The 18,964-nt window shown below is 44.9% G+C and overlaps 1 protein-coding gene across 2 annotated transcripts in view; it reads left to right on the plus strand.

Annotated features, from left to right (window-relative positions):
- Nucleotides 1–18,964, plus strand: part of DALRD3 (DALR anticodon binding domain containing 3) — a 321,275-nt gene that overhangs the window by 100,196 nt on the left and 202,115 nt on the right. The window contains exons 6-7 of one of the 2 annotated variants that reach the window (XM_069643313.1): nt 15,333–15,406; nt 16,700–16,758. The exons of the other annotated variant lie outside the window; for it this stretch is intronic. Of the exons in view, the coding sequence (XP_069499414.1) occupies nt 15,333–15,406; nt 16,700–16,758 (133 nt within the window). The remainder of the gene's footprint in view (nt 1–15,332; nt 15,407–16,699; nt 16,759–18,964) is intronic. 2 annotated transcript variants of the gene reach the window in all.

Raw genomic sequence — 18,964 nt, forward strand, 5'->3', positions numbered from 1 at the left:
CAGCATCTTACCTGCAGTCTTCATCTTTAGTTACTCGCAGCTCCTGAGAACAGCTTCCTTGAATCTGCACGCCTCCCGGACTGAACGACCTGAAAGAAGAAGATAGAGGCAACATTAAAGAAAGCATAAGAGACATTGCAAATTATGAACTGCTCTAAAGGCCTACCTGGCTGGTCGCCTCTCGGCTGGCATCACTCCGGAAAGTCCACACGCGCTGAAGAACTCCACGACCTACAAGGAAAGAAGGAAAAAACAGGTTAGCAAAGGCAAGACATCGCAGTGCTGCGCATAGCGCTTACTTACCGCATCATAGCGCTCTTAATGCGCCATCATTTACCAGCGAGGCTCAACCAAGCCAGTTCGCCGCGTTGACGCTCCACATACCTAAGTGAGAAAGAGAGACATTATTAAACAAAGAAAGGCATGCAAGATAGCAACAATACTAAAGAACAGCAATAAGACCTACCTGAACGATATCAAACGGGCCGGCGTCAGTGAAGTAAATGGACCGCACATGCCCACGAAAGACAACGCGCCCCTGCAAAAAAGGCAGGACAGAGAGCACGCCTAACTCTACCACAAGGCAGAACCTTCCCCACAGACCACATCTGGGCATCACTGAGAAGTATACCAGCGAGTAACCCTGCTGGGTGGCTTCCCTGTGGATAACAGGTAATGGCTAACTTGGCTGTGAGTAGCTCTGCTGAGGTAATTAGGCAAGGGGTGGTGATGCAGAGGTTGATTGAGGTTTTGTGGATGATGGCGACACCGCCTCCTTTAGTTTGATCCGTGTTACGGTCACATCTAATGATCGTGTATCCTTTGGGAATTGCTAATGATAGCAGAGGTCCTGAGGCTGCGTGGAGCCAGGTTTCAGTAACTGCTATAAAGTCCAGGTCGTGGGTGGTTATAAGGTCAGCCATGTCGAGTGCATGAGCCGTGAATGACCTAGTGTTGATCAGGGCAGTCTTAAAATCAGTAGAGGGGCTGTGCGGAAGGGTACTCGCGTCAGGTGTAATGCCCAGTATGGGTGGGGGTGTGTGGGGTTGGGCAGAGGCTATGGGCCTGGTGCAAGATGGTTTGGTTGACAGGTAGGTGTTGGCGGGGTGGTAGGAAGAATGGGAGAGTCTAGCTCCCAATCTGAGATTTCTGGCGGGCACAGAGCAAGGTTGGTTAGGAGAGGGCTTCATGGCAAAGTGTTCGAGCCAGAGGGATGGTGAGTTGAGGTAAGGGTTAGCATGAGTGTCGACCATAGTGGCTGACGTAAGGTGTTGTTGCTGTGTGCAATCTGAGGCGCCGTAGAGATATAACTCGTGTGAGGTGGGGGCCATGTTAGGTATATGTTGTGAGGCACAGGAGAAGAATGGGTAGGCGTGTGGATGATGAATGATGTTCTAACATAGTCAATTGTGCCCACTGGTTTAGGTTTTTGGATTCAATAATTTCAAAATTTGCATCAATCTTAATCAATGTTAAGAGACCAGAGGCGGGTCTTCCTTTGCTTCTGTATTGCAGGGCTTATGAATGTGAGATAGCCCTCACATACAGGCGGGCGGACCAGCCAAGTTTTCTGAAAACATAGAATCTGAAATTTGGCAAGGTCTGATCTAATTTGTTGAAAGAGATGTTGGTGTCCTCTTGTATTCCATGAACATAATGTTGTTAATGTATTTATATTCGCTGTTGATTGTTACAAATGGTCCTGGTTGTATTGAGGCATGCGATCTATATATTCTCTCAATATAAAATGTTTGGTATAATTTGTTTTTGGCCTGTTGTGAAATCCATAGTCTTCACTGGTTCTTGCATCAGACCATCTCATCATTTGCAGATTTATTTATAGATATATAAGGGATCTTATTTCGGTTTAGTTGCGTCATTATATCTTCCTGTTCTAGTTTAACTTTTCACATAAACCATTTTTTTCCTTTATTCCATCCGCTTCTTTGCAAACGAATCCTAGTTGTTCAAGCTGTTTTTCATGCTTCAGAATATAATCCATGGTCGCTTTCGAATGTAAATCAATCCATACGGAATCTAGCATTTGATCATTTGTGAATTGCACAAGCTTCAGATCTTCAGACCGTAGAATTTGTAACTGGCGAATTACTTGCATCAAGCATAGAATATTGGCTCGATTTAAATTTAACCCATCTTTAGAAGTCCCAGTTCTTTCTAATAGAACCCTATTTACGTTACTTTGTCTTCGTGGGTCGATAAAGGTTGAGAGTGTTAGTTCCACTTTATTCGGTATATTAGTTGTCTTCTGTAACTTCTCATTTCGGTCAGGACTGGTCAAGTTTGTTATCCTAATAGTCTCGTCTTCATCTTTCGAAGTTGTCTATGATCTCCATGTCATCCTAGAATGTGGAATCTAGATTATTTTTTGAGATGTCCTCACAGGTCAATTCCACATATAGGGTGTCATCTGCACATCCTCCATCCACCTTTTCGATGATTATTATCGAAGCGTCACCCTCATTGATATTATCACTAGTCACCAAAGCCAAATATCCTCTGAGGTTAAATCCACATATAGGTTATCATCTGAGCATTCTCTATCATATTGATGAATAATAATAAGCAAGACATCACCTTCATTGATATCAAAGCCCATCTCCTCATGAACCACATCGGAATAGGTTGAAAGGTTAAGAAGTATTTCTACCTGCTGTTTTTCATTCGATTGTCCCGCTTTTTTTATGTTGGTTTACATGAGCCTCTTTTTCATTGGTGACAGGGGGGGCTTGTACAATTTTATCATGTTCGATCTCATAGTGTGATGTTTGGCATAACCATCTGTGGCAAAGTTACGTTTCTTAAAAAGGCTCTAGATCCTTTTCGATTTTTATTTATTTTTATTATTTTTATTACATTTTTTTTTGCCACTTCAGGTGTGTGTTTTGACTTATTTTGCATGGTCTTTGGGGCAGAAATGTCAAAGATCTCTTTCGGGTTTTGTGCTTTCACAGTATCAGGACACTATCTGTTAGTAAAAGTCGCTCCTTCAGTCTTCCGTCCTGTACTCCAGTTGTTATCGTCAGTGCCCCGGTCAGTGCGTCTTCCTGATGGTTCCTCTGACATTGGTTAGCTTGGCTCTGAGGTATTTATGTTCTGTTTAACATTGTAGGATGAAAATAGTGCGGGCTCAGAAGCTGATCAGTAGCCAACTTACCCACGGTGGTATCCAAAGGATATATAGTTGACTTTGTGTTTAGCTGATCTTCTTTCAGATTGATAGTATTCAGTATAGTCAATAGTGTACTAGTCATCTGGGCTTTCTTGGCCCGATCAGTCCTAGCAATTTCGAAAAGACATGTTTGTCATGTAACACTTGCCTCCGCCTCTATATTGATCCGCTCTTGGATTTTGTTCATAAATGCCTCTGCATAGATTTGTTTGGAATGGATGAGTACGAGAAGAGTCGCCTGATCTTTCATGGCATCTATATTGGCTTCCTGTAATTTCAAGAAAGGTATCATTGCCTGCGAAGTTGTAGCAATCAAGAGGTTTCGCAAATCAACCATTGTCGTGGGAATGGATGCTTGTGGAGACTCTCCTGGAGACTTACAATTACACTTATTAGACACATTTCTATCCTTTCTTGGTGTTTTGTTGAGCCGGAAGACAGAACTTTCCCTGTTCATACAGTCACTTGATGCAGGTTTGTCGTTCGGTCATTCTACTGTTGAGTACACACACTTCTTCAGCTGCGCCAGTGGATTTCTCATATTTGGAGTTGAAGTGGTGTGCGTAGGCATGTTTAGTGTATCACCAATCTGTCCAAACACTTGATCCCACTTCTCATGATTACTCATGAGAAGCTCAATTTCTGTCACATCTAAAGAAAGTCGGCGTGGCAGACGAGTAGGAGAAATCTGCTTGTTTCCAAATACAGAGCGTCTCTTTTCCATCTGTAGTTTTTGCCATCTCTGTTTGGCTAAGATGGCTTTGTGTTTTTTTGTCATCTCTAGTTTGTTTGGTAAACCTTGTTCAACCTTACTGTGATGCTGTAGACCTTGTTCAACCTTACTGTGATGCTGTCTGGCCACTATTCCATTTAACTGTAAGGGGACATGGTCATGCTTTTGTTGTGGCAATTCACTGACTCGCGATTGTAGCACCTGATATGCATTTGTTGTAGCCTGTTGCTGCATAAGAGTGCTCTATCGGCAATCGCGCTCCACTCAGAGGAGGGGCGAAAATCATTTCATGCAGCATTTCTTTGGGTATACTATCAAGTTTCGCAATAGGTGCTTCCAAAGATGGAGATGGGCTCTTGTCCGACCCCAAACAGATTTTCTTTGATGGAGATGACCTAATTGCAGGAGCAGAGGGTTATTCTTCTTAAACCCTGGGGTACCGGAAACTCCTTTTACCAACAAAGTATCAGTCTGGAGGGTTGCGCATGTTTTCACTGTTCGCGTATCTGACACTCAAACCCTTCCTCCCATCCCACTAGTTCTAATTGTGTTTCAGCCGCGGGCATCGAGTGAACAGCATTAGTGTCCTTTGCTCGCTGTGCCTCAGATGAATCGTATGAGTCAAGAGTCGTAAGATCATGCGGTTGTAACGGGTATGCGTCTGCCGTTATAAATATTTTTGAATGTTGGCAGGTAAAGGGGCCCGCAGAAGCTCCCATGATCTTTATCGGACTTCCAATAAATCACGCTAAAGTAGTCACGCCCTATTTGGGTGGAGCAGAATACACTAGCACAAATTCAAGTTTATGATTTCCAGCGAGGAATATAATAGCAGTTACCTTTCACATTGCTTCCGTGTCATCCACGCATCTGTCCGCCCTCCGAGCCCTAAGACCACAAGACTCTGCACCCTACTCTCTGGCCGCTCAGAGGCAGGGGTCGGTTAATGAAGGCACCAGCTTGCAGGCAGCAATAGAGCGTGAAAGAGGACTCCAGCAGGTTCAGCATCAGGGAGACCAGCGGACTCCTCACAAGACTCTGCAACCGAACATAGAGGGAAGTTGTACCCTAGAGGATCTAAAGTTAAAGCTGATCACCCTCACACATATGACAAGACTGTATCCTGGGGGAAAAAGAGCTCTGTCAACGGGTCAGAACAGTTCTGAGAGGAAATGACCCCGTTCTTATTAAAAAAGAAGGAAATTAAAACCCTTGAGCAGAGGTGTAAGAGTTGGCTTTTTCACCGCCGCCAATGCACTGCAGTGTGATGGTGAGACTATTCTAGGAATGCTTACAGCTTTAGTCGAACGCACAATTTTGGTCACTGTTAAATTATAGTGTAACCAATTGGGAGCCCAAATTCACCTCATTTCTAAATCTACCTGGACTTTGCACTTTGCAGCTCTGTATGCACTTTCCCGCACAAGGCCTTCGACCCAAGTGGAATCTGTATGGTGACTCCCCTTTGACTGAGAGGACATTAAATTAATAATCAAAAAATCCCCTAATTCCAGAGACCCAGACCCCAATGGCCTCTCGAATGTCATTCTGAAAGATGCACCCGAGTTATAGTCTACAAGTCTTTTTATATTGTTTTCTAATATTGCAACAGTGGAAATCCGAGAAACCTGGAAGTGGTCATTAGTGGGCCCCATTTACAAACACGGCGATGTCTAAATCTGACCAATTATAGACCCATTACTTTATTAGATGCGGACCGTATAATCTTTGCCGCCATTCTCCTAAGGGAGTAGGAAACCTGGGCTGCTGCTTCTGGTCCTCAGACTAAACGGCAATCTGTTTTCAGGAGGACTATTGGCACCTCATTGAATGGGGTCACCTTTAAATTCAATTATGTGGAAAGCAACCACAAATTCTTCTCCCATTTACATGGGTTTTGTCGGTTTCTCATCAGCATTTGATACTGTCAACCGCAATCTCCTTTTGGCAAAACTATCTGCCTGTGGTTTACCTAAGGGTCTCTTAAGCATTTTAGTCATGCATACTGAAGCCTGAATTGGAGTCGGATTAGACTGATCAGGGACCACTACTGACGACATACTGACCTTCTGTGGGCTTAGACAGGGTTGCTTCCTCATTCCCTGTCTTCATGATACATTGATTTCAGATATACGCAATGGCTAGAATACTTTTACGTTTGCCACACATCGACTGGGCAATTTACGCCTCTCTTGTTTGGCCTATGCTCATGACCACGCCCCTTTTGCTTTGCAGAGGCTTTTGGTTGCCTTAAATAACTATGTTGAAATTAATGATTTAATAATCAAGGAGAGAAGTGCCATTGGCCTTTTCGATGAGGAACCGTTACTTTCACAAATCCTTGAGAATAGAAAGCGTAAGACCAGGAAACAAGGCTGAAGAATCCTGCATTGTGTGTCGGAGGTACTCTCCCACATCGATAGTCAAGGCGGGGAGAATCGCTTGCTGCCATGGTGCTGTCCTTGGCTCCTACAACAAAGCAGTACCAGTGAAATCAACACAGCTGGTGAGTCAGGGAGACTGATACCAGACAGGTCTGTGTGAACCCTAGGTTGCAAGCGGCAATATGGTATGGTGAAGACTGAAGCGAACAGTATATGAGACGCATGTGTTGACCGCCGTGAATAAAACAGATGATGGATTGAACTTCGAAACCGAGAGATCATGCCCTTGACAGAGTGATCCTGCACCACGTGGGTGCTCATTGAAAAGTCTCTTTAGGGTTTCCAACTGAGAGTTAAGAAAGGTGAAAGGTGAAAGATTGGCAAAGAACAGTAGTTCGAAGTGGTGCTGCAGCGGGTCAAGCAAAATCCTGTGCACAATCGAAAGTCTTTAATGTTGATACTGCCAAGCAATTTGATGACAAAATAGATACAGTCGGTCCGAGCCCGAAGGAGGGAGAACAATTGAAGGCTTTTGGGATAAAGCAAGTATGTGTCAAGTGAATCAAGGAGGGTGACTGATTGAACATTATGTTGAAACAGATCTGAGCCTGGCTGAAGGGGATCCGGGGTGAATCGTGAATCACCCAAGAAATTGGATACGTGAAAATCTGACAACCATTTTTATTAAAGAGGATCTGAGCCCGGCTGAGGGGGATTTCAAGGTGGATAGTGAATCACCTGAGAAATTGAGTACGTCTGAAAACTAAAGAGGAAAGGAACTTCTCCAGCATTGGAACTTTCATGGATTCACATGCTGTGAATATTTCCCTTCATCAGGCTGGGAAACCTTGGTAACTTTAACTTGGCGTTTTCCTGTGGAAAACTATGACACTTCAGTGTCCTATCGACGTTCTTTTTGGGTGCTTTAGGCCACGCCAATAGGACGTCTGCTATAAATAGGCACGCCCCCACGGCTTCCCTTCAGATTTCAACCGTCTCCAAACTGTTGGGATCACCTCGTGTTTCTTTGTGTTTGCACGGGCTGTTTTGTAGTGCCCAGTATGTCATCTGTGGCCCAGAAAAAGTCTCTTTCGGCCTTGTGCTACCGGCGGCCTTAAGAAGGTATTTGACAGAGATGGCCATACAGACTGTCTCTACCCCCATCGCTCGGCGGATGCCTGCGAGATATGCCAAGAGTTTTCGCAGAAGACTGTGAAAGACCGTAACCGTCATTTCATTTGTTGGCTAAATGAGGGCACATACCCGGCTCGGAGGTGGGTTCGGCCCGAGGGTGCCAGTCTTCAGGGAGAGCAGAAAAGGCCTCTGAGCACCGCCGAGCGGCGTCAGCGGGACCCCCCCCCGCTAAAAAGCAACAGACTGAATTGCCTAAATCGGAGGTGGGGAGAGGTAGTAAGTAATCTACGTCCAGGTCGCATCATTCGAAGGGGGTGAGTGGTTCCTCGCTTTCCAAGTCGGATCGGCCTGACAAGTCCAAGGGGTCTGGTGGTAGGGCCGAGAAGTCAAAGGTGTCAAAGGACAGGCCAAAGGAGTCTTCCTCGAAGCCCTCGTCGTCCAGAGATCATCAGAAGTCTTCTTCCAGCCAAGAGTCTTCAAAGCACCGTTCTGGTTCGTCTTCCAAGAAAGCCGGGTCTGTGGTGAAGTCTAAGCTCTTCAGATATTCCCTCGTCGACGGTGGCAGTGTAGTCTGCGGTTCCGTTGTCGACGGTGGTGTCATTGGTGCCGACCATGACACTCACGGACAGTGGGCAGCCGCCGCTGCTGTTGTCGTTGACGCAGATAGAGTTGGAAGGCTTGCTGCCGACGGGTGGGCCGTGGTAGTCTGCCGGCTTTGGGCCCATGCTTCCTGTGAACATTTTGCAGCAAGATCGAGCTGCGTATAGGGTTTCCTCAGGGATGGAGGAGGAACAAGAGCCGCTTTTTGATCTGTTGGCACTGGGTCTGCAGAGTGCAAGGACATCGAGTGGGATGGGGGCTGGGCTGCCCCTTTACCCGTTGGCTAATCAGCAGTCTCTGCTGTCTTTACAAGTTTTGAATACGTTCCAGTCTTTGTTAGGGCAACTGGACGCGAGGCTGCCACCGCCTCCAAGGCCGGCGGGGACGGTGGTCGGCGGTTTACCTGGTGTGGCCCCTAGGAAGTCGCCTCCCGCGTGGTTGCCGTTGGGGATGGACCATCCTCTGAGTCATCCTGAGGAAGGGGAGTTACCTGATTCAGAACCAGAGAGTGCTCTGTGGGTCACCCTGTCGACCGTGTCTTCGTCGCCGACGAGGGATGACGCCTGGTACACGGACCCTGAGGTGGAGCAGCCCAGTAGTCCGGCACAACCATCTCCGCTGGATGATATTGCGGCTTTCCAAGCCATGATGGCAAAGGCTTGTCAGGAGTTTGGGCTGGCGACTGAGAAAGAACATAAGGATTGCTTTTTCTACGACCGTATGGGAGAGCGACAGTAGGCAGTCTTTTCAGTTCCGATTCTAGACCACATGTGGCAGGAGGGTCTGCGCACAATGAGTCACCCGTTTTCTGAGCCTGCGGTGAAGGGTCGTCTAGAAAAGAAATTCAAGGCGCCTGGGTCTACCCCTAGATGTCTTGTGTCGCAACCCGCGCACAAGTCTGTGGTGTTACGCCCTCAGTGAGGCTAGGAAGCAGGATGCATTTGGGAAGAAGGTCCTGACGATGGGGGCTAAGACTGTGAAGGCTGCAAATTCCTTGACGATTATGGCCAGATATGATCGTGAAATGTGGCACCGGCTAGCCCCGATTCTTGACCATCCTCCGGAGCAACACCGTAAGGAGGCAATGCTGTTGGTTCGGGAGGGGGAGGAGGCCTCCAACCACAGCATCAATATTGTAGTGGACGTGACATAGTCTGGGTTTAAGCAAATTAATAATGGGGTGGTGTTCCGACGGCAGGCCTGGTTGAAATGTACGGATTTTGCCCAGATGTCCAGTATAAAGTCATCGATATGCCCTGTGAGGGTGAACACTTGTTCAGCGAAAAGATTGATAAGGCCCTGAAGGGCATATAGGCGGATACCGAGACCGCAAAGTCTTTGGGATCCCTGCAAGCTGGTTGCTCTTTTTTGCTCCTTTCGAGCCTTTCGTGGAGCCTCGGGTAATACCCGGTTTGCCTCCTTCAGAGATCAGTTACGGGCGCTCCAGCTACTCGTCTCAAGACTATCAGCGATCGGTGCAGTCAGCTCAGAAGAGCAGGGACTTTCAAGCTCAGCGAAAGAAAGGTTCACAAGCCTTGACTTGACTTGGTTGAAGAAAGAACGTGGAGATCTGTAATGCAGCTACCTAATTGTATCCCATGTGTAGTGTAAGGAACTCATGGTGGCAACAGTAAAGACAAAGTGATCACAGTTCAAGGGTATTTATTAAACTGTATAAATGGGTTTCAAAAACGCCTAATCTAAATCTAAGATGGGAGCAAGCTACGACCCTCAAATAATAATTGTCAAATAAAAGGGGCCTATACTAAAAAAACGATTGCCAATCCTTACAACTAAGTTGCAAAATAGAGTGTGGGATAATGTTCTCAAGAAAAGAAAGAAGTGTTCACCAAATTATAAGTCAGGATGGTATGGCTGGGTCTCTCTTCGCCACGTTTTTAGTACCGGACAAGGCAAGACCTTTGAGCACAGTGCACGCCTGGTCCTCACAAGCACAAGATTACAGTTCCTTTATAGTTCCTTTTAACAATGCCAGGACCTTAAGGGGCAAAGTCTCTTGCCTGCAAAAAAGTATTTTGCCTTAGGTCGGCTGTACCAAAACAATAAACAAACAAAAGTTCCTTGGTCAATCTTTTCACATTGAGCGACTACTCTCCGCTTCTTGGATCTCCCTTAGCCGGGCTCTGATCCTTCTTGCAACGTTGGCCTCCCTCAATCGGCTTCACTACGGCCTGTCATTTAACAGTCTTACTGTTCTTTTCACTAACTATCCATTGTAGACATCCCTCAGCCGGGTTCACATTTGTCGTTATAATGTTCTTTACTAGTTACTCTCAATTCACAGCACTCCCTCGGTCGGATTTTCACATTTGCCAGCATTGTGGACATCCCTCAGCCGAGTTCACATTTGTCATCAGAATGTCTCTTCACAAGTTGCTCTCAATTCACAGGCATCCCTTGTTCGGGTTCACACTTGCCACAGTTTCTCTCGACCCCTTAGATTCTCCTCTTTCCCAAGTCCGGATCTCAGCCGCCAGTCAGGCTTCACATCACACAATGTTCTCGGGATGTTATTAGTCACCCTAATCCATAGGCATCCCTCAGTTGGGTTCACGTTTGGCAATTCCCACAACTCACTTGGTGTTCATCATGTGTCAGTGACTTTCGACTGTACGAGGGATTTATTTGATCCTCGTATGACCACTTTGACACTATACACAGCCTCCTTTAGGGCCCCTTGGCCTTTGTAGTTTCGTAAGCATGGAATACCATATAGAGTCTTTCAAATGAGCACCCACGCAGCACCAGACCACTGTCCGGTTCCAACTTCACTCACGAAAGACCGCTGTCTAATATCTTCTTTCTGTATATACAATGTTGCTACTGCAACCTTGGGCTCAACACAGTCCGGTTCGCTGTCACTTGCTTCCGACTCACTGGCTGTCGCTGGAGTCAAAGACGGTACCACGGTGAGAACAGTTTCTCCCGTCCTGGCAATTAGTACGGGAGGGTTCCACATAGCGCGGACATCCGATACGCCACTCGCCAGCTGCGACTCCCAGTCTTACGTTTGCTTTCCTGGAGGCTTTGCTGGTCTGGGATCAAAAGGGCCAGGGCAATTCCCTCCTGGTCGCCCTTTTCGATCTCTCCGCCTTTCTCCGCCTCTTGAACTGACTGTCCGGAATAGCTGTATCCTCGTGCGTTCGACATTGCTCGAAGTGTGCTTTCGTGCTCCTCCTTTTATCCCTGTGGGGAAGGGGAATATTTAAAAAAACGTGTGTGCAATGCGGCATTGGTGGAGATTTAATCACTTTGATTGCAAATATACTCTGGTTCAAACATCTGGCTGCACTCTAATTCTTTTTTTTTTTAATGGGTAGTTAAGATTATAATGGAGTTTTAATTGAATGATTGTAATCTTTTCTCTTTTTCTTTTGGACATGTATTCTTTTTTTTGTTTACATGTGACAGTGTAATATGTCTTGTATAAGGGTTTTATAGAACTCATTAACTGTATGAAATTTCATATATACTTTTTAAAATGTTGATGCAAACCTAAAAAAGGAAATTTGAATTTTTATTATGAGCCAAGTCATAGGAAAGGCTATGTGAGTCCTCGGACTGTGCATGCAGCGGCACTGGCCAAATTGAATTAACAGCAAACACAAGCCACCAGATCATACAAGGGAAGCTGAGGCACACATCTGGGAAGAAGGTGGAAGCAGTTACCTTACACCAATGCTACGACCCTGGGCTGATGGGGAAACCCAGAAATCAAAACTCTCATTGAAAAAATCTGTGCCCAAGCTTCAGTGTAAAAAGCGTGCGGGTTGGTGGTGTAGCAGTGAGAGGAACAAAAGAAGCAAAGGGTACAATCAAGAGGTTGCCAATGCAACCAGGCCACGCAGGTATGATGTGATTGGAGCATAACCTGAGATCTAAGGACCTGCTGTCCTTTCTGTCCCAGTGGGAGCTCTTCCTGATCCCGAAGTCTTCATAATTACCCTCTGCATCTTGCCCATCCTTGTACAGCCTTTTTATTTGAGTGGTCGGTGTGCCAATCCAGCCCTGTCAAGACTTCTGTGTAGTACCACTTTAGAACAACTGGCAACCTGTTTCTGTATACAGTAGACCCCCCAATACAAGTACATCTTTGTTGCGTTGATAATTTCTTCTGATTATATTCAACTTAAATGTATTGCAAATTAAAGTTGATGAATATAATCAGAAGTGTGGAAACCTGGAGAGAAACTCAGGACTACCATATTCAGGGATGCCTTATGAAGTCAGTAAATACTGTACTAGAAAATGAGGTGGTGGAGGGTTGCTTAATGGCTTACTGCCTTTGGAGTCTTCTGGGGGATTGATATATAGACAAAGTTGTGAAAAATGTGGGAGAAGTTGCTTAATGACTTGTTACTTTGGGGTTTGCTTGGGGAATTAAAAGCGAAATCACTTGGTTTCCTCTGTCATAGCAGAAGAAGGTAAGGCAGGGCCTTGCTGAGGCAGACAAAGGGACTCCGCAACCTGCAGGAATGCAGCTTCAGAAGAAGCATTGCTGCAAATCTACCAATAAATTAACCAATGGCTGGCCTACCCTTCCCGCCCTAACCTGTACCTCCTTTCCGGTAACCACTGTGTCCCCTCTCTCCAAGACCTTCTAAGTGTACTCTCAATAGTCTATCCTTTTAATTGGATCTATTGTCTTATGCTGTATTACTGTAGCCTCTTGCACAGTGCTTGGTTGCTTCACGGCAAGATATCCTTCATATTAAACCCAGAACATTGATATATACAAGGACAGGAGATGGCTAAGGCAAATCGACCATGAGCCTTGCAGTAGAGGGTAAATTATGAAGCCTGCTGGGGACTGTGACCTAGACGCTGAAAATGCCAGACAACACTAAAGAGAAGGCGCAAGAAAACAACCTGTGTGGGGCTATAGCCCAGATTCTATTTATTTTATTTATTTGTATAGCGCACTTGCAGCCCAGGGGCATCGAGGCGCTGTTACAAGTAGTTGTAGGGCTTTTGATTCAGATATTACACAGGTGACCAGAGGTCTCTTGGTTACACAGATACAAGCATAAATACATGTGATGCATGATATGCATGATACAGTTTACAGCCGGAAGTCAGATACATTTCATACAAAGAGCTTGTTTTAATGGCTTTGCGGAAGGCTTGGTGGGACTCAATCATTCTTGCGTGAGGTGGCAGTGCATTCAAGTGAATGGCAGCCCGGGTGGGAAAACTGGACCCACTGGCACGCACCTTACGCGTTTTGGGCCTAACAATCGTGTTGGAGTAGAACCTTCTTATTGGTCTAGTGGCAGTATGCTTGATGATTCTTTGCGTCAGGTAGGGTGGAGCAAGTTCATGGAGACATTTGTGGGTATGGGTGAGTGTTTTGAAGACAATCCTCTCTTTGACCGGGAGCCAGTGGGCCTCCCTTCTGACTTCAGAGATGTGGTCTTTTCTGGCGGTACCTGGGGCCGCACTGAAAGCGTTATTTTGGACTAGCTGAAGTTTGGCCAGGTTTTTATTGGAGGTCCCAACGAGCAGGGCATTGCAGTAGTCTAACCTTGATCCAATTATTGCCCTAGCAATGGTGAGACAATTCTGGCGTGACAGGAAGGGTCTGGCAGCGTTGAGGACTTTAGAGTAGTAGGCTGAGGAGGAGGCAATGGCATTGACCTGTCTATCCATGGACAGATCGGAGTCTAGGTAGACTCAGAGTGTCTTCACGTGGTTGGAGACCTTGATGGGAATATTGTCAATCGTGAAATAAGCGTATTGTTCACCGAGGTTCCCTAGGGTGGAGGGTGCCTCTATGAGGAGGAGTTCGGTTTTTTCACTGTTGAGGCAGAGCCAATTGTCTGCCATCCATGATTGGATAGTGGAGTAGATGGTGGTGAGTGCTTTGGTGTCCGCTAGGTAGTCACCCGTGAGTGGGATGAGTACCTGTGTGTCATCCGCGTAGTTAGTATACGAGATGCCCAGGGAGTCAAGGATGCTGAACAGAGGTCTTGTGAAGAGGTTGTCTAGCGTGGGCGAGATACACGAGCCCTGTGGAACACCGCATGTGATGTGGCTCGGGGTGGCATTCTGGTGGTAGAACATAAGCCACCAGAGTTAAAAAGAAGTTGCCAACCTTGACCGCATGCAAAGGCACCGGTAGGTTCAAGCACAAGATGGAAAACTGTGGCTGTGGGGTTTACGCTTACTACAGCCTCTAAAGAACCTTTGTGTGGTCGGGAGACAATCTTGCGCAGGTTAAGGGGTAGTGTGAATGATCTGGACGGGGCAAAGGTGGATTGCAGGGCGACTTTTCTGGAAGATTGCTTATCCTTGCGGTCATCTGCTAAGGCCAAGTAAGGATGTGTGCTAGGGCACCTAAGATGCTGTGGGACTTAGTGAGTGCATTGAAGGCTGCTTCCCTGGGCTTGACTTAGAATAGGTATTGGGCATTGGAATGCGTGTACCAGGTCTTCTCAGAATAGGTCCTTTCTCTTGGTTCAGTTCTCTCCATCTTTCCCCCGTAACCCTAGAATCTCCCTTTTTATATTTTATTGCTATTCCTATAGGTCCTAGACCACCTTCTCTCACCTTGCCCTAGCCCTAGGATTTGGGTTAAGCAGAACCATGAATTACGTTTGTGAAATCGAGCCAGGGATGCCAATTTTAGGGTGAGCAATGGAGAAACAGGGACTTGTGTGGGGGGAGGGTTACCTGCCCTTTTATGGATTGTTCCTACCTTGTTATAGATTGTCCCTGTAAACAAGAGTTTTGACTACTGTTGGATGGAGTATCCTTTTCGTTTTTTTGGGCCCCTTTTGTTGTTTCAGTACCTCTTCCCTTCCAATTCCATCAGTTACATGCGCAAGTGGTCTGCATCTCACTCCTCCTGACAACAGGCAGGAGAGATTCAGCTGTTCATCTATCCAAGGTCAAATACTCAGTACTAAGATGGGGGATAATTGTAACTATTCTTGACTGAACCAAGACTTGATTCACTTTGTTGTGCCCGATTATATTAATTAAGAAATGAAATACTAATCTGCAGTTTTTAGTTTTGCATTATTGATTTACCATGTTTGACCAAATTAAGAATCCTTAATCTCACATTAGAGGCATGCTGCAGCAATTGTTGTGAGCCATGACTAATCATCATTGTCTCCAAAGCACCTTTTTTTTCTTTGGTGGGTACTGACTGAGGGCAGTTTCTCACTTCTTGTAGGGAGACTGGCCCTAGAATGTGACTCATTTCTATTTCAGAACACCTGCTGGTGTATTCTCATTTTTGATAACTCATCGTCTTCCTTCACAGAAACATCTTGTATGTGGGCCGGTGAAAGTTTCGAGTTCCCCTTCTTCTACTACCAGTGCAGCTCATTACTTTCAGTAAGAATAATTTTTTTCATAAGGAAGTTTATGATGGGTAGAATTTTTGGTTTGGTGTGTTGTGGCCCAGATGGCATACTGCTACGTTTCTTCTTGAAAATGTTGATCATGAAACATTTGAGTGAACTTTTATCTAGCATATTGTGCAACAAAGTGTATTCCTTGTTGGAGTAAACCCACAGTGCCCCTAACCTTGCATCCCTATCCAACCTGTAAGACGCATCCGATTACCCTGCTCTTTTCCCCTAGACCAGGGATCTGGAACCTTTTGCTTTCCAGAGGTTTTGGTCTACAACTCCCATCAGGCCTAGCTAGCATAGTTAATGGTAATGATTAATGGTAGTCGTCGTCAATCGCACCTGGAGAGCTATGGGGTGGAGACAGCTGCCCTAGGTACACGCCTGATCCCGCTTTCCCTAGTTGAATGTTAGATATGCTCCTTCAGTAAGAATGCTACTTTCTCATGGGTGTGCATTCTGTATGTTCACCCACACTTCTTGTCCTCCTGGAGAAGGTCCAGCGACCATTCCTTGCCCCTCCCTATCCGTTGTCTCATCATTGGTAATAATTGTCCGGAGCCATACTTTACTTGGGGAGCAACCTGTGCTGCATGTCACCATAAGAGATTTTGTGTAGTGCCTAGGGATACAATTTGACTCTTTAAACCCAATTGTTGCTGCTTGCCCTTATGATTTCACCAACCTTTTAAAATTATGTGTAGAATATTACACATTTGGGTAGCATGTTTGTGTTTAACATGTTGAAACCTCAGGTTTTCAGCAAACATTGTTAAATGAGGCACACACGTTCTGGGGCATCAGGGATAACGGTGCATAAGATGATTATAAGCCCCTGTGCATTTTAAAAAGTTATGCCCTGCTGTCTCTAGGAGGTACATTTGCATTTATAGGTCAATATTTTGCCTTCAACATTTTATAATGGGCAGGTGCACTCAGAAATCGCCACAATATTGTATATCGTAATCCAGCACTGCTAGGTTGTAGTGACCTTTCTGGTAGTGCCTGCGTTAGCTGGGTTTCAAATGTCAACTTGAAGAATTGTTTTCTCCCCGTGTGCCAAAACTCGTGGCCATCCATTCCTCTGCTGCTCTTTTATCTGACATATTACCTTTATCGGCAGTGTAGGGCGTACAAGGACGGGAGCACGCTAGGCTTTGATTTAGGTGATGGTCAACATAATGTGACTTGTGTTCAAACAAGGCACATGCCAAGGCTGGTACAGAATAGACGCATTTGTTGAGTATTGATTCTTTCATTTGGTTTCTGTTGGTAGGCTTCGAAGAGCTCAGATGCGCGGCGCCTCGGTTATGAAATATGGCGATCTTGTGCAGGGTAAGCGTTGAACCTTTTTCCTTTTTCTGTGATGGCGACCGATCAATTTAGGCAGCATAGGGTTTTTTTGGGACGATTGCAGACCTTTTTGTTTTTCTTTTTTAATTTGAACTATACCCCTTTCTCTGGTACCGTGGCCGTACTCAAAATATAGACTCAAATAGATAAAATAAACCTGAAAACTCATCCCGAATTTGAAAAGACATACTGCAGGGGCTGGATTAAAGGGGTCCTGGTGAGGCAGATGGACAAGGTTTTTGGAAAGCAGGGTTTCTTATAGAGCAAGAGCTAATTCGCTCCTGCTTGCAGGCTAGAATAGCCTGGTTAGCTTGTTTTTAATATGGATTTTGAGAGCCAGCCCAATGGGATTTCTGATAGGATAACCTAGTCCGTGAACACGGTTATTGACTTAGTCTAGCCAAACTCCATCAAGGTAACCTAAGCGAAGGTGTAAGACAGATTCCTGGAGCTGAGGGCATGTTGTAAAGTGCAATTAGCCACACTTGGAGACATCCAGACAGTCCAGTCTTGGAGGTCCAAACGTGCATACAATATGTCATTCATTCATTTATTTCAGCTTTATTTCGGCTTAATTGCTATAAGAGCACATACAAAGAGAACTGTGGATTCATACAAATAAAATAAAAACATGCTAACGTGCTCTTAATACATAGAGATTGCAGCTAAAAAGACCATATAACGTCCATTTGATAAAGCATAAAACAAAAAGCATCAAAGACACAAAAGTTCATCAAGTCCAGCATGCATATGCCTTAAGGTGCTAGAATACTAAAGGATTCTTCAACTTTTTGATGTAATTGACAGTCCTATAACGGGTCTAATATAGGCCTCAATAAAAAAGACTTGATAAGGGCAAGGAGAGAAAATCTCTCAGCCATGCCAAATTATCAGCACTCTTCATCCTTGGGACTTCTCTGTTTTAGGGCCTCGGCTCTAAGTAACCAAACCCTATGTTTATAAAGGGCAGTAGCCAAAATAAATGTACATTTAAACACTGGCCCACAAAATACATAGCAAAGGCTGAATGACGGAGCCCCAATTTCCCTCCCGCCCCCACCAAATAAGTTTAAGGTACATACATCTCAGACAAATAGTATTTTTGCAAATCGACAAAAAGTGCAAAATTGTTTCATTGGCAACCCCACTCAACAGCAACATCCAGAGGGATCCGGGCAGAAGGAATCAAGTAGGAGAAATCCAGGTACTAATGAGTCTCTAAATTGCCCAGATTGAGATCCTACTTGACTCAAATATGCTGTATTTGAAGAAACTCTTAATCCTTAGTCAGTAGTCTCCAATCATGACCTCAAATATGTATTCATTGCAGGAACTGTGCACTAAACATGAAGCTCCTAGGATTTAATCCTTTAAATATTAAAGAACCTTGACAAAATCAAGAGTTGTAATTCAAGTGGAATGAATTAATCCACTTAAACAGCTACATGATAATATGATCACCTCCACTGTGAGAGTACTATAACAACAACAGTAAGCATAACTCCAATTAATCTTTTCTTACCAATAATGGCATTAAGCAGTGTATTCCAAATGATTTAGTCTCAGACAATTCTCAAACTATCCAGTTTTCACTATATGTCTCATTGTTTTTCTCAAGGAAAACCCTGTTTTGGTGGTCAATGCAACAAAACTATCAATGCAGCATTTTTATACATTTAAACATTTCTGTTTAAATGTGATCTTTCTGTAATTAAACACAATTATCAGAATTTTTCTTTCTTGTTCACTTTTTTACTTTTCAGCAATTGTACAGAATTATTTACCCTCCTGATGAACCACTGATTTGAGAAATATGCAACTAATCTGTGAAGACAACAGAAATTGCTAAATAAATCTCATGTTTGGAGCGCCTGTCAACAGTGTTTGTATCTTTTATTAACCCCACACAATGGACACACTCGCCATCAAAGGCCTCCATGTGTGTTTAAAGGAAGCCACTGGAAGTATGCCCAATCTAAAACGTATATAGACATTTTTGAGAAGGGGGCAATAATTATATCCAAATAAGTTTTAAATCCTGGTTGCATCCTAAACTCGAGATAATCTGGACCCAGTTTCAATTTAGCTGCATCAACTAAAAGGGTTTTGCAGGCTCTCAGCTTCGCAGCATTTCTCAAATTCATAATCACAGGGAGGGTCAAATCCTGAGGTTTTTCCCACAGATCAA

Source organism: Ambystoma mexicanum, chromosome 2p (assembly GCF_040938575.1).
Source record: "Ambystoma mexicanum isolate Mex_15411 chromosome 2p, UKY_AmexF1_1, whole genome shotgun sequence".
Taxonomy (NCBI): domain Eukaryota; kingdom Metazoa; phylum Chordata; class Amphibia; order Caudata; family Ambystomatidae; genus Ambystoma; species Ambystoma mexicanum.